This window comes from Danio rerio, chromosome 10 (assembly GCF_052040795.2).
Source record: "Danio rerio strain M-AB ecotype USA chromosome 10, GRCz13ab, whole genome shotgun sequence".
NCBI classification, from domain to species: Eukaryota; Metazoa; Chordata; class Actinopteri; order Cypriniformes; family Danionidae; genus Danio; species Danio rerio.
Window position 1 is genome coordinate 777491 of NC_141030.1, and position 20070 is coordinate 797560.

Below are 20070 nucleotides of genomic sequence, written 5' to 3' on the forward strand. Positions count from 1 at the left end.
GAGAATCTGAAATACGTTATTTAAGGCAAACTTTGCTGTACGTTTCAGATGAAAAATCCACTAGAGGGCGCCATCTATACTTCTATAAATCTGAAATAAATTACTTAGAGTATGATTTTGTTGTACGTTTCAGATGAAAATTCCGCCAGAGGGCGCTGTCTACATTACTGTGAATCTGAAATACACTACTTAGGCTACACTTTTTTGTACGTTTCAGATGACAAATCCAATAGAGGGCGCTGTCTACATTTCTGAAAATCTGAAATATATTACTTAGGGTGTGATTTTGTTGTACGTTTCAGAAGACAAATCCACTAGAGGGTGTCGTCTTCATTACTGTGAATCTGTAATACATTACTTAGGGTACACTTTTTTGTACGCTTCAGATGAAAAATCCAGTAGAGGGCGCTGTCTACATTTTGCTAATCATAAAATGCATTACTTAGGGCAAACTTTGCTGTACGTTTCGGATGAATAATGTCTGTGTGTGAGTGTGTTGTTATTCTCTGTGTTTTTGCATTTATATGTGTATTTGCATTTGTGTGTATATGTAATATATTATTATGACAATTAATATATATATAAGAAACTGAAAAAAATAACGCAAGGAAAGTCTGAGAGGGTCTGTAAGCACAATCTGCAAACATCTTTATATATAATCAATGTTTTTGTGCAAGGTTTGTACTGAATTTTCTAAAGTTTCTCCTGATTTTAATCTTGCAGAAATGCTTCATTTGAATGACTGATGCTGTCAGCACAACACAAGGGTGAGAAAATGACTTTCCCCCAACATTTTCCCCTACTCTCAGTGAATAAACCGCGTCACACGTCTCCGGCTGGTCCAGCACTCTGTCCGCTTGATTGAAGCGTATGGCAGGAGGCAGAAATATCCCTGCCAGAGCTTTAGATGTGAGTCTTTTGTCTCTTTTCAATAACTGCATAATTGCACAAACGCACATGTCAATTATCAAGGATAATCACTAATTAGCTGATGGCTGCTGTTAAAGGAGAGGAGACAAACAGGCAGATGAAGCGTGGTGCAGCCTGCATGGGGAGCTTATACCATCAGGGATTATTTTCTTGCTCATGTCCTATTGGTAATTGCAATGTTCGTGTTAGGAGTCATTATATGAAGCTTCAGAAGAGAAGCAAAGACAGACTGAGAGTTTTCAGAAAAGCTCCGAATGCAGCATTGAGAGAAAGCAGCAAACACAGACAGGATTCACATCTGAAGCTCTGCAAAAATGAACGTCAAGATTTACCATGATGACCACTGGAGGGTGTCGTTACCCTGCTTCCCCGATCACCAGCTCATGCACAACCCTAAAGCATGGATGTTTTAATGAAGTGCTGGCATATATTTCTCTCTTAAAAACTCTAAATATGCATAATAAGAAGGATTAGACTTTTCATTGGACTTATTTTGTTTCGACAATGACAATAAAAATTGATTTATACTTAAAAAATAAGGAAGCTTTCTTATTAATCGATGGCCATTAGACAACACGATGCTGAGCTGCCATTGCCGATCCTCTGCCCTGCCCCGTAGCAAACCCGTTCACGAAAAATACACACTCAGGCCCCGTTTACACTAATACATCTTAGTGTTAAAACAGCTTTTCAGAATGAAAGTGATCCATATCCACATTGTGTTTTACCTAGCATTTCTGAACAGCCCTCCTTCTGCTGAAAACGCACATCCCGCACAATCCCAGCCACACACTGTGCGCCCCTCTGAGCTCCAGAGAGCAGTGCACGTCGGACAGTTTATAAAGGATGTACCGCTGGATCGCGTCTCACTTTAGTTGTTAAACGTGATATTCAGACATCCCACGTCTACCGGAAGTTCCAGGAGTCTTATAATGCCCGCAAACGAGTGATATTCTCCCGGAAATCACGCGTCTCACTCTCGGTCCTCAAATAATTTGCGCACCCTTCTCACCCCCGGATCCCTTCTCGATCATCTGCACACTTCATCGTTGTCATGTTTCACAACACACATGATGCTAAGTTTGTTGACATCGCATTGATGAATCTGAAGGGATCCCTCGCTCACCACATGTGCAATACCGCGTGGGTTGTCAAAGTGTGTGTGTGTGTGTGTGTGTGTTTGTAGTCCACTTAGAATCCATCATGGAAATCATTTTTTGTTGTTATTGGCATTGATGCCTGTGTTTGTATTTCTGTAATAAATACGCCTTTTTGCGATTAATTACAAAAAAAGTGTGATTAATTACGTTAATGTTTTAAATTATTTGACAGCCCTAATATATATATAATATATATATATATATATATATATACAACAGTTCTGTCTGGTTCTTTAATCTGATTGGCGGATAGCCGTGATATATTCAAATAATATCAGCACCCGTACAGCCTCTTTACCCTTTGTGTATTACTACGCCCATATACAGCCAGCAAAAAGCAGACACTACAGATCTACAGTTTAAAAGATGCTTCCTCAGCTGTTTAACAGTCAGCTTATGATTTGAATCTAACGTGGAAGAAAGTAGTTCCTCATACAAAAGTGACTATCCATGTTTGATTTTGTTTTTATAAACACAATTATGCCTTCAAACTGTTGTATAAACGCAATATCACACTCGTAGCAGTGCGATATGGATGTATATCGGCACTGGTGGGGGCACTAAGGGGCGATGCCAACGCACGCCTCCCACAAGTGCCGATATACAGCCATTTCGCAATGCTACTTGTGTGATATTGCTCATATAGCATTTATTTCCATTATTTTTCTATTTACCTTATTCTTTAAATACGAGCGAACGCAGCCACTGGATTGTTTTTTGGCACTAGACTTCTACTCTCATTCACTGTGGCCCGTGCACACCGAGACGTTCTTTGCTCACGTTTTCCGTCGACGTTTAACACTTTGTGACTAAATAACGGGCGTCAATGTGATCGTGCACACCAATGTGCAAAACGGCAGGCATCATTTTTAAAAAACCGCCTCATGCTCGTTTTTTTGTTTTCACGCACCGCGTCAAAATCTTCTCCACCAATCAGATCGGCACTTTTGTTTACGAGCACAAGCTGCTGAAGTTACAGTAAACAGCACGTGGAGGCGCTCAAGCGCAAAACTGTCAATGCACATTGAAGCAGATGTCCAGAGGCGATATGAACGTGGAGCTGCTTATTGCTCTGTGAACAATGATAATTTCTTCGTCGCTAGAGCTGGAGCTGCTGCTTGAACCATCCATGCTTGTTTGAGTCACCAGTAACTTTACAAACAAACGTGTGAACTTCCTCTCCTCCTCTTCTTTTGTGTTTTATAAGCGGGTGTCAGAAGCTTAACGTTGTGTAGCGCCATCTAATGTCAAAAGAGTGACTTTGCATACTCTTCAGCTTGTGTAATGCTGCGTTCACACCAGACGCGCCATGCGCGAGTGATTTACATGTTGAGTCAATGCAAACGCGCGAATAGACATCCTGCAGCGCGATACGCGCGAATGGCGCGGAGCGAATAACGCGTGAATGGCGCGGTGTGAATAGTGCGATACGTGCGTGGCGAATTGACCGTTGTGCACGTTTGACGCGCTTAAATCTGAACTTCAGCGGACATTCGCGCCGCGTTGACCAATCAGAAGCTTGCTCTTGTGGGGGCGTGATTGTGACTTATCGCTTGTTGTTGGAGTCCCGGGGGAAATCCTCCAGGCGACACCGACAACAAGTCATCAAACTGGGCTGGGCTCAGTCAGAAGCACCGTTGAAAGCCTCTGTCATCCAGGTTCAGTTTCTGGAGGAGTTTATGAGCTTATAGAACTGGATGCACCTCTGAAAGCATGTAGTGGACTCAGACACGACCCTAAACGTATCGACGCTGTCTTTCAGCCTTCTTAAAGTACATAAACACTTATTTTCTTCATAAAATCCATGTTAGCAACGAAGCTAAAGTCACCGGGCAGACAGAAGCCCTGCCCATCACGCGAATCCGCATCTGTTCTGAAGTTAATTTGACGCGCGAATGAAGCGAGTAAACTCAAATGTTCACATGGCAATTTATGCGCGAATAGCGTGATTTATCTGCGCATAGGGGCGCCACACATGGGGGGGCGCCATTGTGCCAAAACTATTTTTAAAATTATCCTTATTAAAAGTTTTAAATAATAAAAATAAATAAATATGTTTTGTTAAAAAACATTTTTTTGCATTTAATACAAATATAACATTGTTATTGTTTAATTCAAAATCATTTAACACAATAACATGCAGTCACACAGCCTAAAGTGTTCATGTAGATGTAACTGTTTAGATTTGTTTTTATTTTTATCGAAATAAACTATCAAATCATACATAATGTCTAAAGTTATAAGGTTAATCTGAAAATTGGTCTTCATTTAATATTAATTAATTAATTAAATTATTAGTTTGCCAAAATAAGAGGGATCACACAAAATTTGAACCCGCATACCCCTCAGTCAATGTGTAGTTGCGCCCCTGTCCACGCGTTCCACGTCTGGTGTGAACACAGCATTAAACTCTTCTGCCAGTGAAAAGCGCTTGGGTTTGAATACTAAAAAACGTCTCGTAAAACGCTGCCGATAAACGCAAACGAAAAGCGTCCCGGTGTGTAGGAGCCTTTACATTATTCAACGTTTTATGTATAGTCATATACACACTTGTTTGTAGAGCGAGTGTTCTGCTGTTTATTATTTTCAGTCATTTCTCCCACTGGAAACTGAATGGCAAGTTCTAAAACAATGGCAGAAACGAGCGCACTTCCACATCGCAGAATAACACAAATAAGGTCAGTGTCGACTCACCGAGCACTTGTTGGGCTTCTCCCCCGAGTGCACCCTCATGTGGATCAGCAGTTTGTAGCGTGCGTTGAAGGGTTTGTGTTTGCGCGCGCAGCCAGCCCAGAAGCAGGTGAAGTCCTCTCCTTTGCGCTGGTCAACGTGGATCTTCTCGATGTGTTTGACCAGCGCGTCCCGGTGGCTGTAGATGGCTCCGCAGTGCAGCCAGCAGCAGCAGTGTGTCCCGCCGCAGGACTCTTCCTCTTCTTCCTCCTCCTCCAGCATCGGCTGAAGCCCCGCCGGCCGTTGGAGCTGCAAAACCCGTGGCTGCTGCTGCTGCTGGTGGTGGGCGCTGTAGGGCGGTGGTGGCCCCCGGGGTGGGCTGGGGGACCGGACAATCCTGGACACCTCAAACTGAAGCTGCGTTAAAGGTGACACCACATTAGTGCTGCACGATATTGAAAAAATCTGACAGTGATATTTAGTTTTTTGCGATCTACAGGTGTAGACAGCGCCCACTAGTGGATACATGAAATGTATAACAAAGTGTAGCCTAAGTTACATATTTTTAAATTGACCAAATGTAGAAAGCGCCCTCTAAGTTTACCCCAAGTAACGTAGGTAATGCTTCATTACCGTATGGGTCTGACTGGCCTTTGCAGTTTGTGGGTCTGGCAGGATCTGCTGCTCCACTAGTAGGTTGGTGAACTGGTCCTCCAGCGGCTGCATGCGGAGGCTCTCGCTGACGGAGATGCTATGTTTGCTGGATGTAGGGATGCCGCTGCCCCTGATGCCCAGCAGATGCCCACAGACGTCCGCCTGCAGTGGGGACGGGGTGTTGTGGGACGCTGGTGAGATCCTGGAGCCGATGATGTAGGCCACCAGAGATGTAGGCGAGGTGCGGATGATGGAGTTCAGGTCCAGGCCCAAACCATCCGATAGTGGGGATAAAGACAGCGCTCGCTTCTTTGAGCGGGCCGAGAGGCGCGGACTACTGCCGTCTTCCTTGAAGAGGTAATGAGGGAGAGATGCAGGGTTGGAGACGCTTTCGGATAGGGAGGATTCAGGGACAGTGGATTCTGACAACTGATTGGCTGTTTGGTGGCCTAGTGGAGGAAGGACCCGGTAGCCGTACGGCCAGTCCAGTTTACTGCTGCGCACAGACTGAGTCTCAGCCAGACTAAGGGTGGTGGAGGCCAGAGACTCTCTGGAGAGCAAACACCTGCTGCAAGAGATCAGTTAAAATCACCATTCTGCCTTCATTTAGGGTGCTTTCAGACATGTTGGTTGATTGTGTGTTTCCGAAACAGGGATTAAAATTACAATTAGGGGTGCTCTGATCAGGATTTTTGCAACCAATACTGAGATACCTATTGCCCTATTCACACAGGGCGTCAGTGTCAACGCTTCCTATTCACTTTGAATGGGTGACGTCAGGGTCGGAGCAAGCTGAACTGCCGCTCTAGGCAGAGGACGATCATGCCGCCCTCAACCCCAATGTGAAAACGAAAGTGACCGGTTATGAAAATGAAGTGAGGTGTCGCGGACCTCTTTTCCAGCGCACTATGCGCGGATATAACTGAGGACGCGCGGGTGCTGAGGGAGAGAGGTGTCGCGGACACTGCGCTCTCTATACTGCCGCCCTATGCGCGATTATAACTGAGGACACGCAGGTGCTGATGAAGGTGTCGCTGACGCCGCCCTCTCTATTCTGTCGTCTATGCGCGAATATACCTGAGGACGCGGGTGGTGAGGGAGGTGTCGCGGACACAACTGAGGACGCGGGTGGTAAGGGAGGTGTCGCGGATGCCGCCCTCTCTATACTGCCGCCCTAGGCGGCCGCCTAGGTCGCCTCTATGGACGCGCTGGCCCTGGGTGACGTCAGGCATTGCTGAACTGCATTGTAGATTGTAGAAGTTGGGACTTTCTCAACTTTTCAAGCGCCGACGGAAGCTGCTATGATGATCGCGTCAGCCCGAACTTCAGACACGCCCTCTGTCAAGCGTTGATGCTGAAGCCCCGTGTGAATCAGGCTTAAGTGGAGACCTCTCCGTACCTCGGAGAATAAATGAAGGCAGACTGAGAGTGGTGGAGGCCAGAGACTCTCTGTACATCAAATATCTTTGAGAGAGCCAATTAAAAATCACTATTCTGCCTTCATTTGATTGTGTTTTTCCGAAACAGGTATTAAAATAGTTACAATTAGGGATTCTATGATCAGGATTTTTGCAGCCAATACCGTGTATCAATTCTTCATCAGGGTGTTCGGCCGATACAGAGTCCCGATTCTGATGCTCTTTTCTCTTTAAGTATGATACCTAAGTGGAGACCACTCCTTACCTAATAGAATAAATGAAGGCAGACTGAGGGTGGTGGAGGCCAGAGACTCTCTGTACAATAAATATCTGTGAGAGATCCAATTAAAAATCACTAAGTGTCAGCCAATCAGATCAATCAGAGCCTCTCCGTACCTCAGAGTATAAATGAAGGCAGACTGAGAGTGGTGGAGGGCAGAGACTCTCTGTACATCAAATATCTGTGAGAGAGCCAATTAAAAATCACTATTCTGCCTTCATTTAGTCACTAATGACCCCGGGTAGGGTTGCACCAGATGTTCATAAGATCATCAAATTTCCTGATCTGGATTTTGATTGGTCAGAATTAATGAGTGGGAAAGTCACATGCGCAACACATGGAAGTAAACTTTCAGTAGGCTGAATGGACCTTCTCACACATCCAGATTTGTCTGAGACCTGGTCCGGGAGCTAGTGTAGTCCAAAAGAGTAAAGTACTTCTTGCATTTGGATCAGTTCGAGGTCACGTTCTCACCACTAACAAAATGCTTCATGGTTTAAAACGCACCCAAACAAACCGCACCAAAAAGCCAAACGAACTCTGGCATGCATAAACCAAACAGAATGAGGCATATATGAAAGCACACCATGCATTTATTAATTTTCCTTTGGCTTAGTCCCTTATTTATGAGGGGTCACTGCAGCGGAATGAACCGCCAATGCCCCTCCGGGTACTGGGAAACACCTAAACACAAACTCGTACACTACGGCCAATTTAGTTTATTAATTTCCCCTGTAGCGCATGTGTTTGGACTGTGGGGGAAACCAGAGCAAATGGAACAAACTCTGGCCCAGCTGGGACTCGAACCAGAGACCTTCTTGCTGACCCAAGTTAACATTAGAAGTGGATCAAAACCTTTCATCAAAGTTGTGCTAAAACTATCCAGCAACACCCATTCTTCTCTTTGGACAACTTTAAAACCTTTTTTGATCCACTTCAAATGTTGACTGCGCTAGGGCACGCCATTGTACATTTTTGACTTCTGTCTTCTTTGGTGTGTCCTGAAATGAAGAAACTGAAGTGATGAGCAGATGAAAAATTAACTCGTGTACCTGGCGTCATTGAAGGGCAGTGTGAGTGTATTCTGCGGGCAGGTTTGTGATGAGGAGTGTGTGACGGATGCAGAAGCAGGACTGAGACTCTGGACCAGAAAAGCGCCGCTGGAGACCTGCAGGTTTGAGCTGCCACACGACCCAAACACCCTTCTGTAACCTGAGGAAGAGACCCACATTTCACATTTGAAGCAATAATTCACCCCTGTATTGAAGAAAACGGTCACATATTATAATAATGCATAAGGTAATGTGTTTACTAGCATGAACAAACAATGACCAGTACATTTATTACAGTAGTTATTCATCTTTGTTAACATTCATTCATTTCCCTTCAGCTTAGTCCCTTTATTCATCAGGGCCCGGTTTTTAAAAGTAGTCCACTAGGATTTTGGATAAGGGATTGGATCAAATCTTGAAAATGGGTTTAAAAAAAGAAAAAAAAAAACGATTACCTAATCGGATTAGATCACGTAATCCAATCTTGGTTTTGATCCGGATCAAACCTTTAGTTTGGGTTTTTCAGACCTTTTTTGTAGGATCTGGATCACTTTGATCCAAAAAACCTGGATTAAACGGATCCCATCAGAAGAGTGGATTTAACGTGGATTTCATGTCCAAAATGTAATGAAAACTTAAAAAATTAATTAAATAATACTATTTTTGGATCATGCAGTATCTTACGAGATATACTATTGATTCATAAGGTTTTCATTTTATTTGTTCATCCGTCAGGCTGTAGTGATTATAGGCTTTAACGTATTCAGCCTTTCAGTATAGGACTACAGCAAAGTAGAAAGAGTTTGGCCTCATAAAATAATCCCCCAAACAGCTGTCAAAACTGACCAAAAACAATCAATTTTATTCTGTCACTAATTGATATATATATTCATCACAATGAAAAATGTTTTTGTTTTTAGAATATTTATTAGTGATGCATGCAATGATTACAGAATAACAAAAAAAATGCAAGAAATGGAAATGACTGATTTTTTAAATCTCTTTCAACAATTGCAAAAAGAGACTGAAAGGGCAGCAGCACAGCTTCATCTGTTAGAGGAACAACTGACTCTGACCAAACGGCAGCAAACCAAGACCAATGACTTGAGATCCGCCTCTTAAAGGCTGCGCTCAGACAAGCTGCTCTCTCCACATCAGATGAGGAAGTCTGAAACTATTGTGGAGTTTTTGACATTAAGTCTTTTTTTTTATTTACATCTATATTTGAAACTTATTATAAATATCCTCAATGTACAGTGTTGTAGGTCTTAGATAAGCGGACTGTTTAAAGAGAATGGGGTGTTGTTTTTCTTGTTTTTATTATTATTTATTATTATTATTATTTTAATAATTATAATTTTTTTTTAGTTTTCATTTCAAATAAAAATAAAGTTATATTGACCCCATGCTCTTTACATATCTATAGTTCTACATTGTGATGTCCTATCCTGTTTGAGCACTGGTTATCCAGATTTAGTGATCCTGAAAAGTTCCTATCCAGATCAGATTGATCCAGTCTGATGTTGCTTTGAAAAACTGGCTCAAAAAGTAAGCTGGATTACGTGATCACGGATCGCAAAAACAGGATTACTAAATCCGGATCAATTTTATCCGGATTAAACCTTTTGAAAAACCAGGCCCAGGGGTCACCACAGTGGAATGAACCGCCAACTATTCCAAAGAGTAGTTTAAAAAAATTGCTTATGCAAGCTGTTTGTAATGCAATTTTTAGTGGGCAAGACAGTGAATTTGACGTTATTCCCTCTACAGGTTGCCGTTATCAGTATCACACCATTCCTTTTCCTGAAAGTCTTAATAACACTATCATTGAGTTTTCTTTAATTATTTGACATAAAGAGCAATGCTAAAAATATTTGTTGTACTCTCTTATTCACTGCGCTCTGAGTTTACCAACTATGACGACTTCTGCTGCTGAGAAACACACACATGTGAGAAGGCTCCATATAATAATGTTAATGACTGTGGGAATGAAATCAAGCCATTAAAGAGCAGGAGAAACTCGCAGTAAAAGACTCCAGCAGAGAACTCATAATAACTCATAATAATGGAGATCATAAGCTGCTCTGCCCCAGAGATACACTCATTTTGCTTCCTTATACTGCATTAATGCACTCTGATTGGTCCGTTCACATGCAAAACGTGATTACATTCAGCTGTTTATTATTTTCCGGGTGCAGATTAAGAGGAACTTCTTGAGAAAAATGTTAAGTTTGCAAATTACTCATTAGAAACGCATGAACAATGCAGACGTTACGCAAGGGAAGTTTATTTATATAGCGCATTTCATACATATGAATGAATAGAAGCAACATTAAATACAATAATTGTTAGAAATGCTAATTTAAAAGAGAATAAAACAGATTAAAATGTGTATAAGGAATGAAAAAAAATATTCTTAAATCTTTTGCAAGGCACAAATAATCAGGATTCTGCTTTAAAAATGTATATATTATTTGAATTTGAATCGACTATGGGGCGTCACGGGGGCGCAGTGGTTAGCACTATCGCCTCACAGCAAGAAGGTCACTGGTTCGAGCCCCAGCTGGGTCTCTGTGTGGAGTTTGCAAGTTCTCCACGTGTTGACGTGGGTTTCCTCCGGGTGCTCCGGTTGCCCCTACAGTCCAAACACATGTGGTATAGGTCACAGGTGTCAAACTCAGTTCCAAAAGCTCTGCACAGTTTAGTTCCAACCCTAATTAAACACACCTGATCAAACTAATTGAGTCCTTCAGGCTTGTTTGAAACCTACAGGTAAGTGTGTTGGAGCAGGGTTGGAACTAAACTGTGCAGGGCTTCGGCCCTCCAGGAATTGAGTTTGACACCCCTGGTATAGGTGAATTGAGTAAGCTAAATTGGCTGTAGTGTGTGTGGATGAGTGTGTATGGATGTTTCCCAGTGATGGGTTGCAGCTGATAGGGCATCCGCTGTGTAAAACATATGCTGGAATAGTTGGCGGTTCATTTCGCTGTGGCGACCCCTGATGAATAAAGGGAGTAAGCTGAAAATAAAATGAATGAATGAATGAATTGACATTTTACCGATAGTACCTGTGTTGCGATTTATTAAAGTTTAGATCTAAGTCTTATAGTGGCAACTAATTTTGTGAAGCAAGAGAGCAAAATAACAGTGAAATTATCCCAAAACTAAAGCGGTTTTAATTACAGAAGTTAAATTACAAAAATAATGAACAACAAATTCATTAAAAACAATATTCATATTAATTTAGAACAATATTTATATACCGTAAACTTAATCTGAGCATCCGTAAGAGCAGAAATCAGTAACACTTTACACTAGTTAATGCGTTACCTAATATTAACTACGAGCAATGCTCGTGCTGCAGTATTATTAGTGCATTTTCATTCATTCATTTTCCTTCGGCTTAGTCTCTATTTCAAAGGTCGCCACAGTGGAATGAATCGCCAACTATTCCAGCATATGTTTTACACAGCGGATGCCCTTTCAGCTGCAACCCAGTACTGGTAAACACCCATACACATTCATCCACACACACACTCATACACTACGGCCAGTTTAGTTGATCAATCCCCCTATAGCGCATGTGTTTGGACTGTGAGGGAAACCGGAGCATCTGGAGGAAACCCACGCCAACACGGGGAGAACATGCAAACTCAGAAACCGACCCAGCCGGGACTCCAACCAGTGAGTTTCTTGCTGTGAGGACACAGTGCTAACCTCTGAGCCACTTTGCTGCCCTTAGTGTGCATCTTTTTTAATGCTTATTAATGCAAATACAGCAGCTCAATTAAATGATATTTAATAAACACAACTATTTCGTTTTAGCAAAACATTATTAAATGTTAACATCATGCACGATTAAATATGTTTTTATTGTTATTGCTAAATTGTCTACTGAGTGAGTGTGTCTGAATGTTTCCCAGAGACGGGTTGCGGCTGGAAGGGCATCCGCTGTGTAAAAACTTGCTGGATAAGTTGGTGGTTCATTCCGCTGTGGCGACCCCGGATTAATAAAGGGACTAAGCCGACAAGAAAATGAATGAATGAATGAATGTTATTGCATGTTAGACATCTAACTGTATCATTTAATAAGTGATAAACCTACTACATCAGTATGTGCTAGTGAACGGTTTCAGTATTTTTGTGTATTTTGTGTTATTTCTGGTGGTGAACTGCATTATGGGATGTTGATCTCTGCTCTGTCTACTTCTGATGCTGTAAATACACAAAATACTGAAAGCTGCTAATTTACATATATTTACATAAAGTTTAGTAAATAATGCTGCATTTCAGTTGCAGCTTTTGTCCTCTTTCGGTCTCTATCAAACAGAAACACATGAATAGTCATGGAATTCCTATAACAAACCAGTAAAGCCGAGGAAGCGTTTCTGCTCTGTTAAGTAATAATGAGTTTCTCCGCTTGGCTTCTGTGGTTGGTTGAGGTATATGTTTTCTGCTCGGTTAATCATCAAAAATATGAGCGCCAGAAGACTTGCTGGACGATACCAAAGTCAAGTGTTTTTCTGATGACACTAGATGACTCACTTACTGTATGATCTTTTAATTAAACCGATGTCAGTCCAGAGCATGTTTACATTAGAAAAGTAGCTCATTGGAGAGGAAAAGCGCAGTCTGTGTGAACGGCCCCTTAGGGCTCATTCACAGCGAATAAGTCTTTGCTTCTATAAAATGCTTGACGTGGCATGGAAAATTAATAATAACAAATAATAATAAATAAAATAATAATAATAATAATAATAATAATAATAATAATAATTAATAATAATAATAACAATAACGATGATAATTAATAATAATAATAATAATAATAAATAATAATAATTATTATTATTATTATTATTATTAATAATAATAATAATAATAATAATAATAATAATAATAATAATAATAATAATAATAATAATAATAATAATTCCTTACATTTATATATTGCTTTTCTGGACACTCCAGACTGGACACTTCACTGGACACGCTTTACACATTTTTTGGGGGGGATCTCCTCATCCAAACACCAGCTGATTGGTGTAGAGGAGACAGAGTGATGAAGCCAACTATGGGGATGGGTAGGAGGTCATGATGGACAGAGGCCAGTGAGCAAATTTGCCCAGGATGCTGGGGTTAAACCCTACTCTTTTTCGCAGGACATCCTGGGATTTTTAATGACCACAGAGAGTCAGGACCTCGGTTTAACGTCTCATCCAAAAGTCGGCACTCACTGATCAGTATAGAGTCCTTGTTACTATACTGGGGCATTAGGACCCACACAGACTGCAGGTTAGGCGCCCCCTGCTGGCCTCACTAACACCACTTCCGGCAGAAACAGCTTTCCAATGTGGTCTCACATCCAGAAACTGCTTAACTTCAGCCCTGCTTATCTTCAGAAGACAATCGTGTGAGAAGAGCTAGCTGTTGCAGTACATTTGAACAATACACAAGGGGTAAAAATAGGAGGCTTTGATTATGTCGTCTTAAGAAAAGTCATTGCACACCTGAGGTATGCGCTGTTTAGTAAATCGCTTTAATTGTGATGTCATGTTGACTCTATGGAAGCTCTACTACACATGTAGGAGTGATTCGCTGGGATTTGACTCTTGCAATAGAAACGCAGGTGTTTGCATTATTCTCTCTGACACTCACAGGGAAAATAAAGACTGTAAGAGCTATTTATGTGTGAGTGCTGATGTTTGATTGTGCTTTATTAAATTCAGAGCATCATATCTGGTGTTCAGGTTGACAGAGCAGCTCATGCATAGAGAAACATGATATATATATATATATATATATATATATATATATATATATATATATATATATATATATATATATATATATATATATATATATATATACATAGCCTATTCCTTCCACACTGTCGATGTTACCAGCATCAGCTGCATTTTCTGACATGGGATATAAATTACAATGTGTTAGCACCATTTTGTCTGGAAATTCTATATTAAGTTTAAATATTTTTTTTTTATTGCTCTGCAAAAAAACAAACAAACAAAAAAAAACTGATTTATATTAGAGTGTTTATATACGTGTCTGTGTATACATAAGTGTTGGTATCCTATCATTAAAGAAAGAAAAAAATAAAAAGTAACGATTAATCAAAAATGTCTGAAAATAGTGATGTTGCAGTGCTGTTTTCCCCGCCCCTTGATAATGATTGACAGCCACATATTACCACAGGGTGTCTACGGGGACTTAAAAAGTATTAATAGTTAATAAATCAATTCTAAAAAGTTTTTTTTTTCCAAATAATATTTTACAGGATATCAAATTTTGAATCATTGTCGATTATGCAATGTATAGTTATATTGGGACTAGGGTTGGGCGATGTTGACCAATTTGGCATCGTACGATGTCTAATGTGAAACATTGCGATGGACGATGGCATCGTCGTCATAGGCAAAGGTGAATTAATTATTTATGAATAATTAATTCATTCATAACGAATTAATTATTTGCAGTCTACTGTTTCAACAACCTGACCCGCATGGTCTTTGTTTCACCCATAACTAAATCATAAATTAATATAGATGACATTATTATGACGTTTTTCTACAGGAGGAAAACGCAAATTACTTCCAAACACTTCAGATATAGTGTGTGTGTTAGTAAATGCAGGACTATTGATGAAATCCAGTATAACACTGTATTACAACACTTCAGATGACTGATCTAGAGCCTGCAGCTGATCAATCAGTCAGATTCTGGAGTGCTTTACAGCTCTAAAGAACATTATAAATGATCCTAAATTACACAAACACATTTATAGAGATGGTGTATGAGTATATAAGTTCACTCAGCTGGGAAATGGAGGCCACGTGAATTGTTTGTGAGCATGCCATATCATCTGATAATTGTAGGAAATAATCTCAAAAGGCGACTGACTGTGTAAAGCCACATACAACAACACAAAAATATGATGCATATGCCGAGTTCAGCAGCTAATCAGCCGGAATCAGCTGAGGGGAAGTGACTGCAACCAGCGAGACCTGGCTGTCACTCAAGTGGCCACGCCCTTAATTATGCAGACTTAATAAAACCTAATATGAGTCCACCACCTCAATGTTGTCATGAAGGGCAATTTTAGCTATATACACCAAAATCGTACCAGTCTGTAAACACCTTTTTTCTGCTGTAAAGTCGGCCATTCTAACAGTCGGCTCAATGGAAATTTGCTCCATATGAGCCGGGACTAGCGGAATCTTGATGAGTTAGAGTTTCAGTTACTTCCGTATTAGCTTCCCAAGGGAGAGCAGGAGGTTGCCGCTTGGTTTATCCTGATATCTGACCTTAACTATACTTCTCTAAAACAAAATGTTTGGAAATTGGGCGGGGATAACAGCTCATTTGCATTTAAAGGCACAGGTGCAAAACAGCTACAGTTCCTTCTGACAATTGCCATTGACTTAACTTTTATAATTATGTGCATAATTTGTTTACTTAATAACTATAAGGCAACCAGTTAACTCACATTTTGAAGGTAAAGTCAACTAATCGCTCTTAACAGTGAGGGTATTTTGAGCTGAAACGTCAGACACATTCTGGAGACACAAGTAATTTTACATCTTAAAAAGGCCAAAATTGGAGCCCTCCAAGACCTGAGATGCCAATTCTTGTTTTTACCTTTCATACTGCTGTCCTGACAGCATTGTCGAGCAGACTGTTTGGAGGAGGAGGATGCTGGGAGTGAAATCTGTGGAGCCTGTTGATGAAGAGCTCGGGATGGCTGTGGAAAGCCCAGTTTTCCATTGGTGAGCACCTGCCGGCGGAGACTCTGAGCTGAGTTTGATTCTGGATAGAGAGATGCAGGAGTGTGGACCTTCAGCGGAGATATCTGAGCCATGCCGGACGGAGAAACCATCAGGTTACAGCCTTTCCCATTCATGTCCATCACAAAACATGGCCTTCAGATTCATATATCAGGATCCTGAGGAGCACAGCAGACACAACACGGTTAAATGTTTCTCTAGTTACATGTGAATCAATGTCTTAAAGCCTGGGTGAACTGAAAGTTGCTGAGACTTTTATTTCAGTATGTTAATGTACTTCTAACTGAAACTGAATATTGAGTAGGGGGCGGGGCTTTATTACAGTATGCTGAAGTACGTTCAACTGAAACTGAATATTAAGTAGGGGGTGGGGCTTTATTACAGTATGTTGATGTACTTCCAACTGAAACTGAATATTAAGTAGGGGGTGGGGCTTTATTACAGTATGTTGATGTACTTCCAACTGAAACTGAATATTAAGTAGGGGGTGGGGCTTTATTTCAGTATGATGATGTACTTCCAACTGAAACGGAATATTAAGTAGGGGAGGGGTTGTCTTTCTGTATGTTGACGTACTTATAGCTGCAACAGAATACTAACTAGGGGGTGGGGCTTTATTTCACTATGCTAATGTATTGAGAGGTGGTGGTTTATTTCAGATTGTTAATGTACTTCATTGCTATTATTATTATTACTTCCATCTGAAACTAAATATTAAGTAGGGACGGGTCTTTATTTCAGTATGCAGATGTACTTCCAACTAAACTTGAATATTGAGTAGGGGCGGGGCTTTATTTCACCATATTGATGTACTTCCAACTGAAACTGAATATTGAGTAGGGGGCGGGGCTTTATTTCAGTATGATGATGTACTTCCAACTGAAACGGAATATTATGTAGGGGAGGGGTTGTCTTTCTGTATGTTGACGTACTTATAGCTGCAACAGAATACTAACTAGGGGGTGGGGCTTTATTTCACTATGCTAATGTATTGAGAGGTGGTGGTTTATTTCAGTTTGTTAATGTACTTCATTGTTATTATTATTATTACTTCCATCTGAAACTAAATATTAAGTAGGGACGGGTCTTTATTTCAGTGTGCAGATGTACTTCCAACTAAACTTGAATATTGAGTGGGGGCGGGGCTTTATTTCACCATATTGATGTACTTCCAACTGAAACTGAATATTGAGTAGGGGGTGGGGCTTTATTTCAGTATGCTGATGTTCTTCCAACTGAAACTGAATATTAAGTAGGGGCGGGGTTTTCTTTCAGTATGTTGATGTACTTACAGCTGAAACTACATATTGAGTAGGGGCCGGGACTTCCTTTTTGTCAATCATTCCCTCATCAAAAAGAGGGGCGTGGCTAAGAATATTGTGTCTGAAGCCTCAAACTGACATCATCAGAGAAAGAGCCAATCCAAATGCAGCAGCAGATGCTCAGACTGAAGATTACCAAAACAGTTTTATTCAGTGGATTAATTTACACAGATTAATTGTTCACCTAAAGAATGCAAAATAAACATTGTACATTTTGATTTCAAGTGGACTTTAAACAGATAAGTTTTTTCCAATTAAAAACTAAGGAAGGTATACTGAAGAATGCTGGGGAAAAAACAGCCATGGTATTTTTGATTATAAATGGCTTGTTACACAACATTCAGCATCTGAATATCCTGTTTTGGGTTCAACAGAAGAAAGAAACTCATAAAAGTTTACAACCTCTTGATTGTAAGTAAAAGCCGAGGAACTTTTTGTGTACTGTCCCTTTAAATCAACATTCTCATGTTACATATACTGTATTAATTCCTAAATTAATTCATAAATTACATGACAAATACATGCTAATCACAAAGAAATCGTGTGTAACATAAAAATATACTTTACAAAAGAGTTTTTTTTTGCTAAATATACTCTTACAACTTACAAAAAAAATTAATTGTTCACAGATTAGATAGAGCAACATCCAATATACGGCACTAGCATTGTAATACAACCCCACCACAGAAAAGCATCTACAGTAATGCCGTGCCAGCATTGTATTTGTTTTTAAAGGAAATGCATTAACTACAGCCATGAAATCTGATTACTGACTTCTGAACAGTTGCTATAAGTTACAAGTAGCTATAGTGGACTTCTGATAAATGTTTTCAGTTCTATATCTAATTATCTAGATAATTGTTAAACGAATACAAATAACATTCATATTTTCAGCTTAACTGTTAACAAACTAGAATCAACTCATTTCATTCTGGTGTGATTTATTTATCTTTATAATTGTAAATATCTTTATAAACATCATTTATAAATGTTCTTATATAATTGTTACATTTAATTATCCTCCGTTATTAGAAACGATAAAACCGATAAATAGTAAACGAAGACAAACTGAATCATGTTTGTCCTTAAAACATATTCAAGTTCATCAAAACTTCTGTATATAAATAAATTAATAAATAAATAAGCTTATTGATGTCTGTAGCCTAATAATTCTGACAGCTTAATCGGTCCAACATGAAAGACGTACAGAAAATAAATACTAGTGTTTTTGATCCATCTAGTAACATAAATTACACTGTGTGTTAATAATAATGGCTTAAACATGAAGTATTGACTATAATGAACTGATAAACTTTAATATACTTTAGTTTTTACTACAGTAAACTGTGTTGTATTGTAGTATATAGTCTACATGATAGAAAACTAGTGTATCATATTAGTTGTTGTATTACCACAGCAACTACACAGAATTACCACAACCGGTTCTTTTAAGTAGCTACTTTAACTATATTATGGTTTAAAAACACCATAGTGATTACTTTAAGCGTGCTGTAGTGTTTTCCAGTGTGGCCAGTGTTGTTTAACTCACCTGTTAAAGCCTCGTCAGGACACCTGCAGCGGGAAATAAACCGCTCCGGGGCGCGCGCCTCTGCCGCCGTGACGTCATCGGGATCGATACCCTCACATGAGGGCTAATACGGTGTTTCAAGAGGGTTTTTACCGTGTTTAAGTGGAGTTTTCCGTCATGCCGGTGACCGTGAGTGCTTCTGCTGCTGTTGTGTGTGGCTTTGTGATGGTTGTCAGGGGCGGGAAGATCAGCCTCATTTGCCCTTTTGCCCCACAAACTCTCCGTCATGTGAATGTTTGGCGGCATTACATCACCTCGACACGCTCCTCGAACACCGTATTTGGGTTTATTTGAGATCCACACGCGTTTCTGTAAGTCATAAAGGTCAGATTTATTGTGATGGATGCCTTCAGACATTGTGTTGACTAGTTATTTTGCAACTAGCAGTCGTTACTAGCTTAATATTTATGCTAACACTGAATTCTGACGGTCCTCAACTGACGCTCCACTGTTGTAAACATGTCAACTAACACTATAACATAACAATATACAATAGGCTATTATAGAATATAAACTAAATAATATTGTTTTTCAATAGCCTGTTCCTAAACTTTATATATGTTCCCCCAAATTCTGAATGTGTGATTAGTTTGAAAATACTTTTTTTTTTAAATATTGATATTATTTATTAATTAACTATTTGTAACTTTGCAATATTGCTGTGGAAACTAGCCTACTTGAAGTGACACAGGTTTATATACAGTTTAAATAATAAAAATATGACAAACCCTGCTGAAAATAACAGCTTTAAATCATTCTAGGAATCAATAAAACACCTGTTTTTTTTAATGCACATATGTTACCCAAATGTTTTTGTTTGATGTTTAATATCTTATTTTTAAACTTACAAAATTAAAAATTCAGCTTTTTGTAAATATATTTTCGATATACAATAATAATAACAAGAACAAATCTTTGGAGCAAAAATTGTTTATTAATTTAATGGTAATATATAGGAAGTACCATGTACACAAACAATTATTGTCCAATGATAAGCCTAATATTTATTTGTTTAAAATTGATCTTAAGCATTATATCGAAACCCTAAAAGACACAAAAAAATAAAAAAGCTATTAGGATGTATGCAATTATGGAATCCTTTTCTTATGTGAATTTTGTTATTTATCCCCTGTATTTTTTATTTGTTTACTTTTTTTTTTATTTTGGACTGATTTGTTCCTTTGATTTGAAAAA

General features: G+C 39.6%; 1 protein-coding gene and 1 long non-coding RNA gene across 14 annotated transcripts in view; one reads left to right on the forward strand and one right to left on the reverse strand.

Moving 5' to 3' along the window:
• The window catches only part of glis3 (GLIS family zinc finger 3), a 49599-nt gene extending 30556 nt beyond the window's left edge, over positions 1–19043 (reverse strand). For 2 of the 5 annotated variants that reach the window (XR_015500524.1, XM_087269703.1), the window contains exons 1-5: positions 18838–19043; positions 15821–16124; positions 8165–8324; positions 5394–5982; positions 4785–5177 (exon numbers count right to left, since the gene is read on the reverse strand). Coding sequence is in view for 4 of the 5 variants with exons in the window: in XM_087269703.1 (XP_087125829.1) it covers positions 4785–5177; positions 5394–5982; positions 8165–8324; positions 15821–16088 (1410 nt within the window). In the remaining variant the exon portion in view is untranslated. 5 annotated transcript variants of the gene reach the window in all.
• The window catches only part of LOC137496532 (uncharacterized), a 165272-nt gene continuing 164081 nt past the window's right edge, over positions 18880–20070 (forward strand). For all 9 annotated transcript variants that reach the window (XR_015500669.1, XR_015500666.1, XR_015500670.1 and 6 more), the window contains exon 1: positions 18880–19187. This is a non-coding gene — a long non-coding RNA (uncharacterized LOC137496532). The remainder of the gene's footprint in view (positions 19188–20070) is intronic.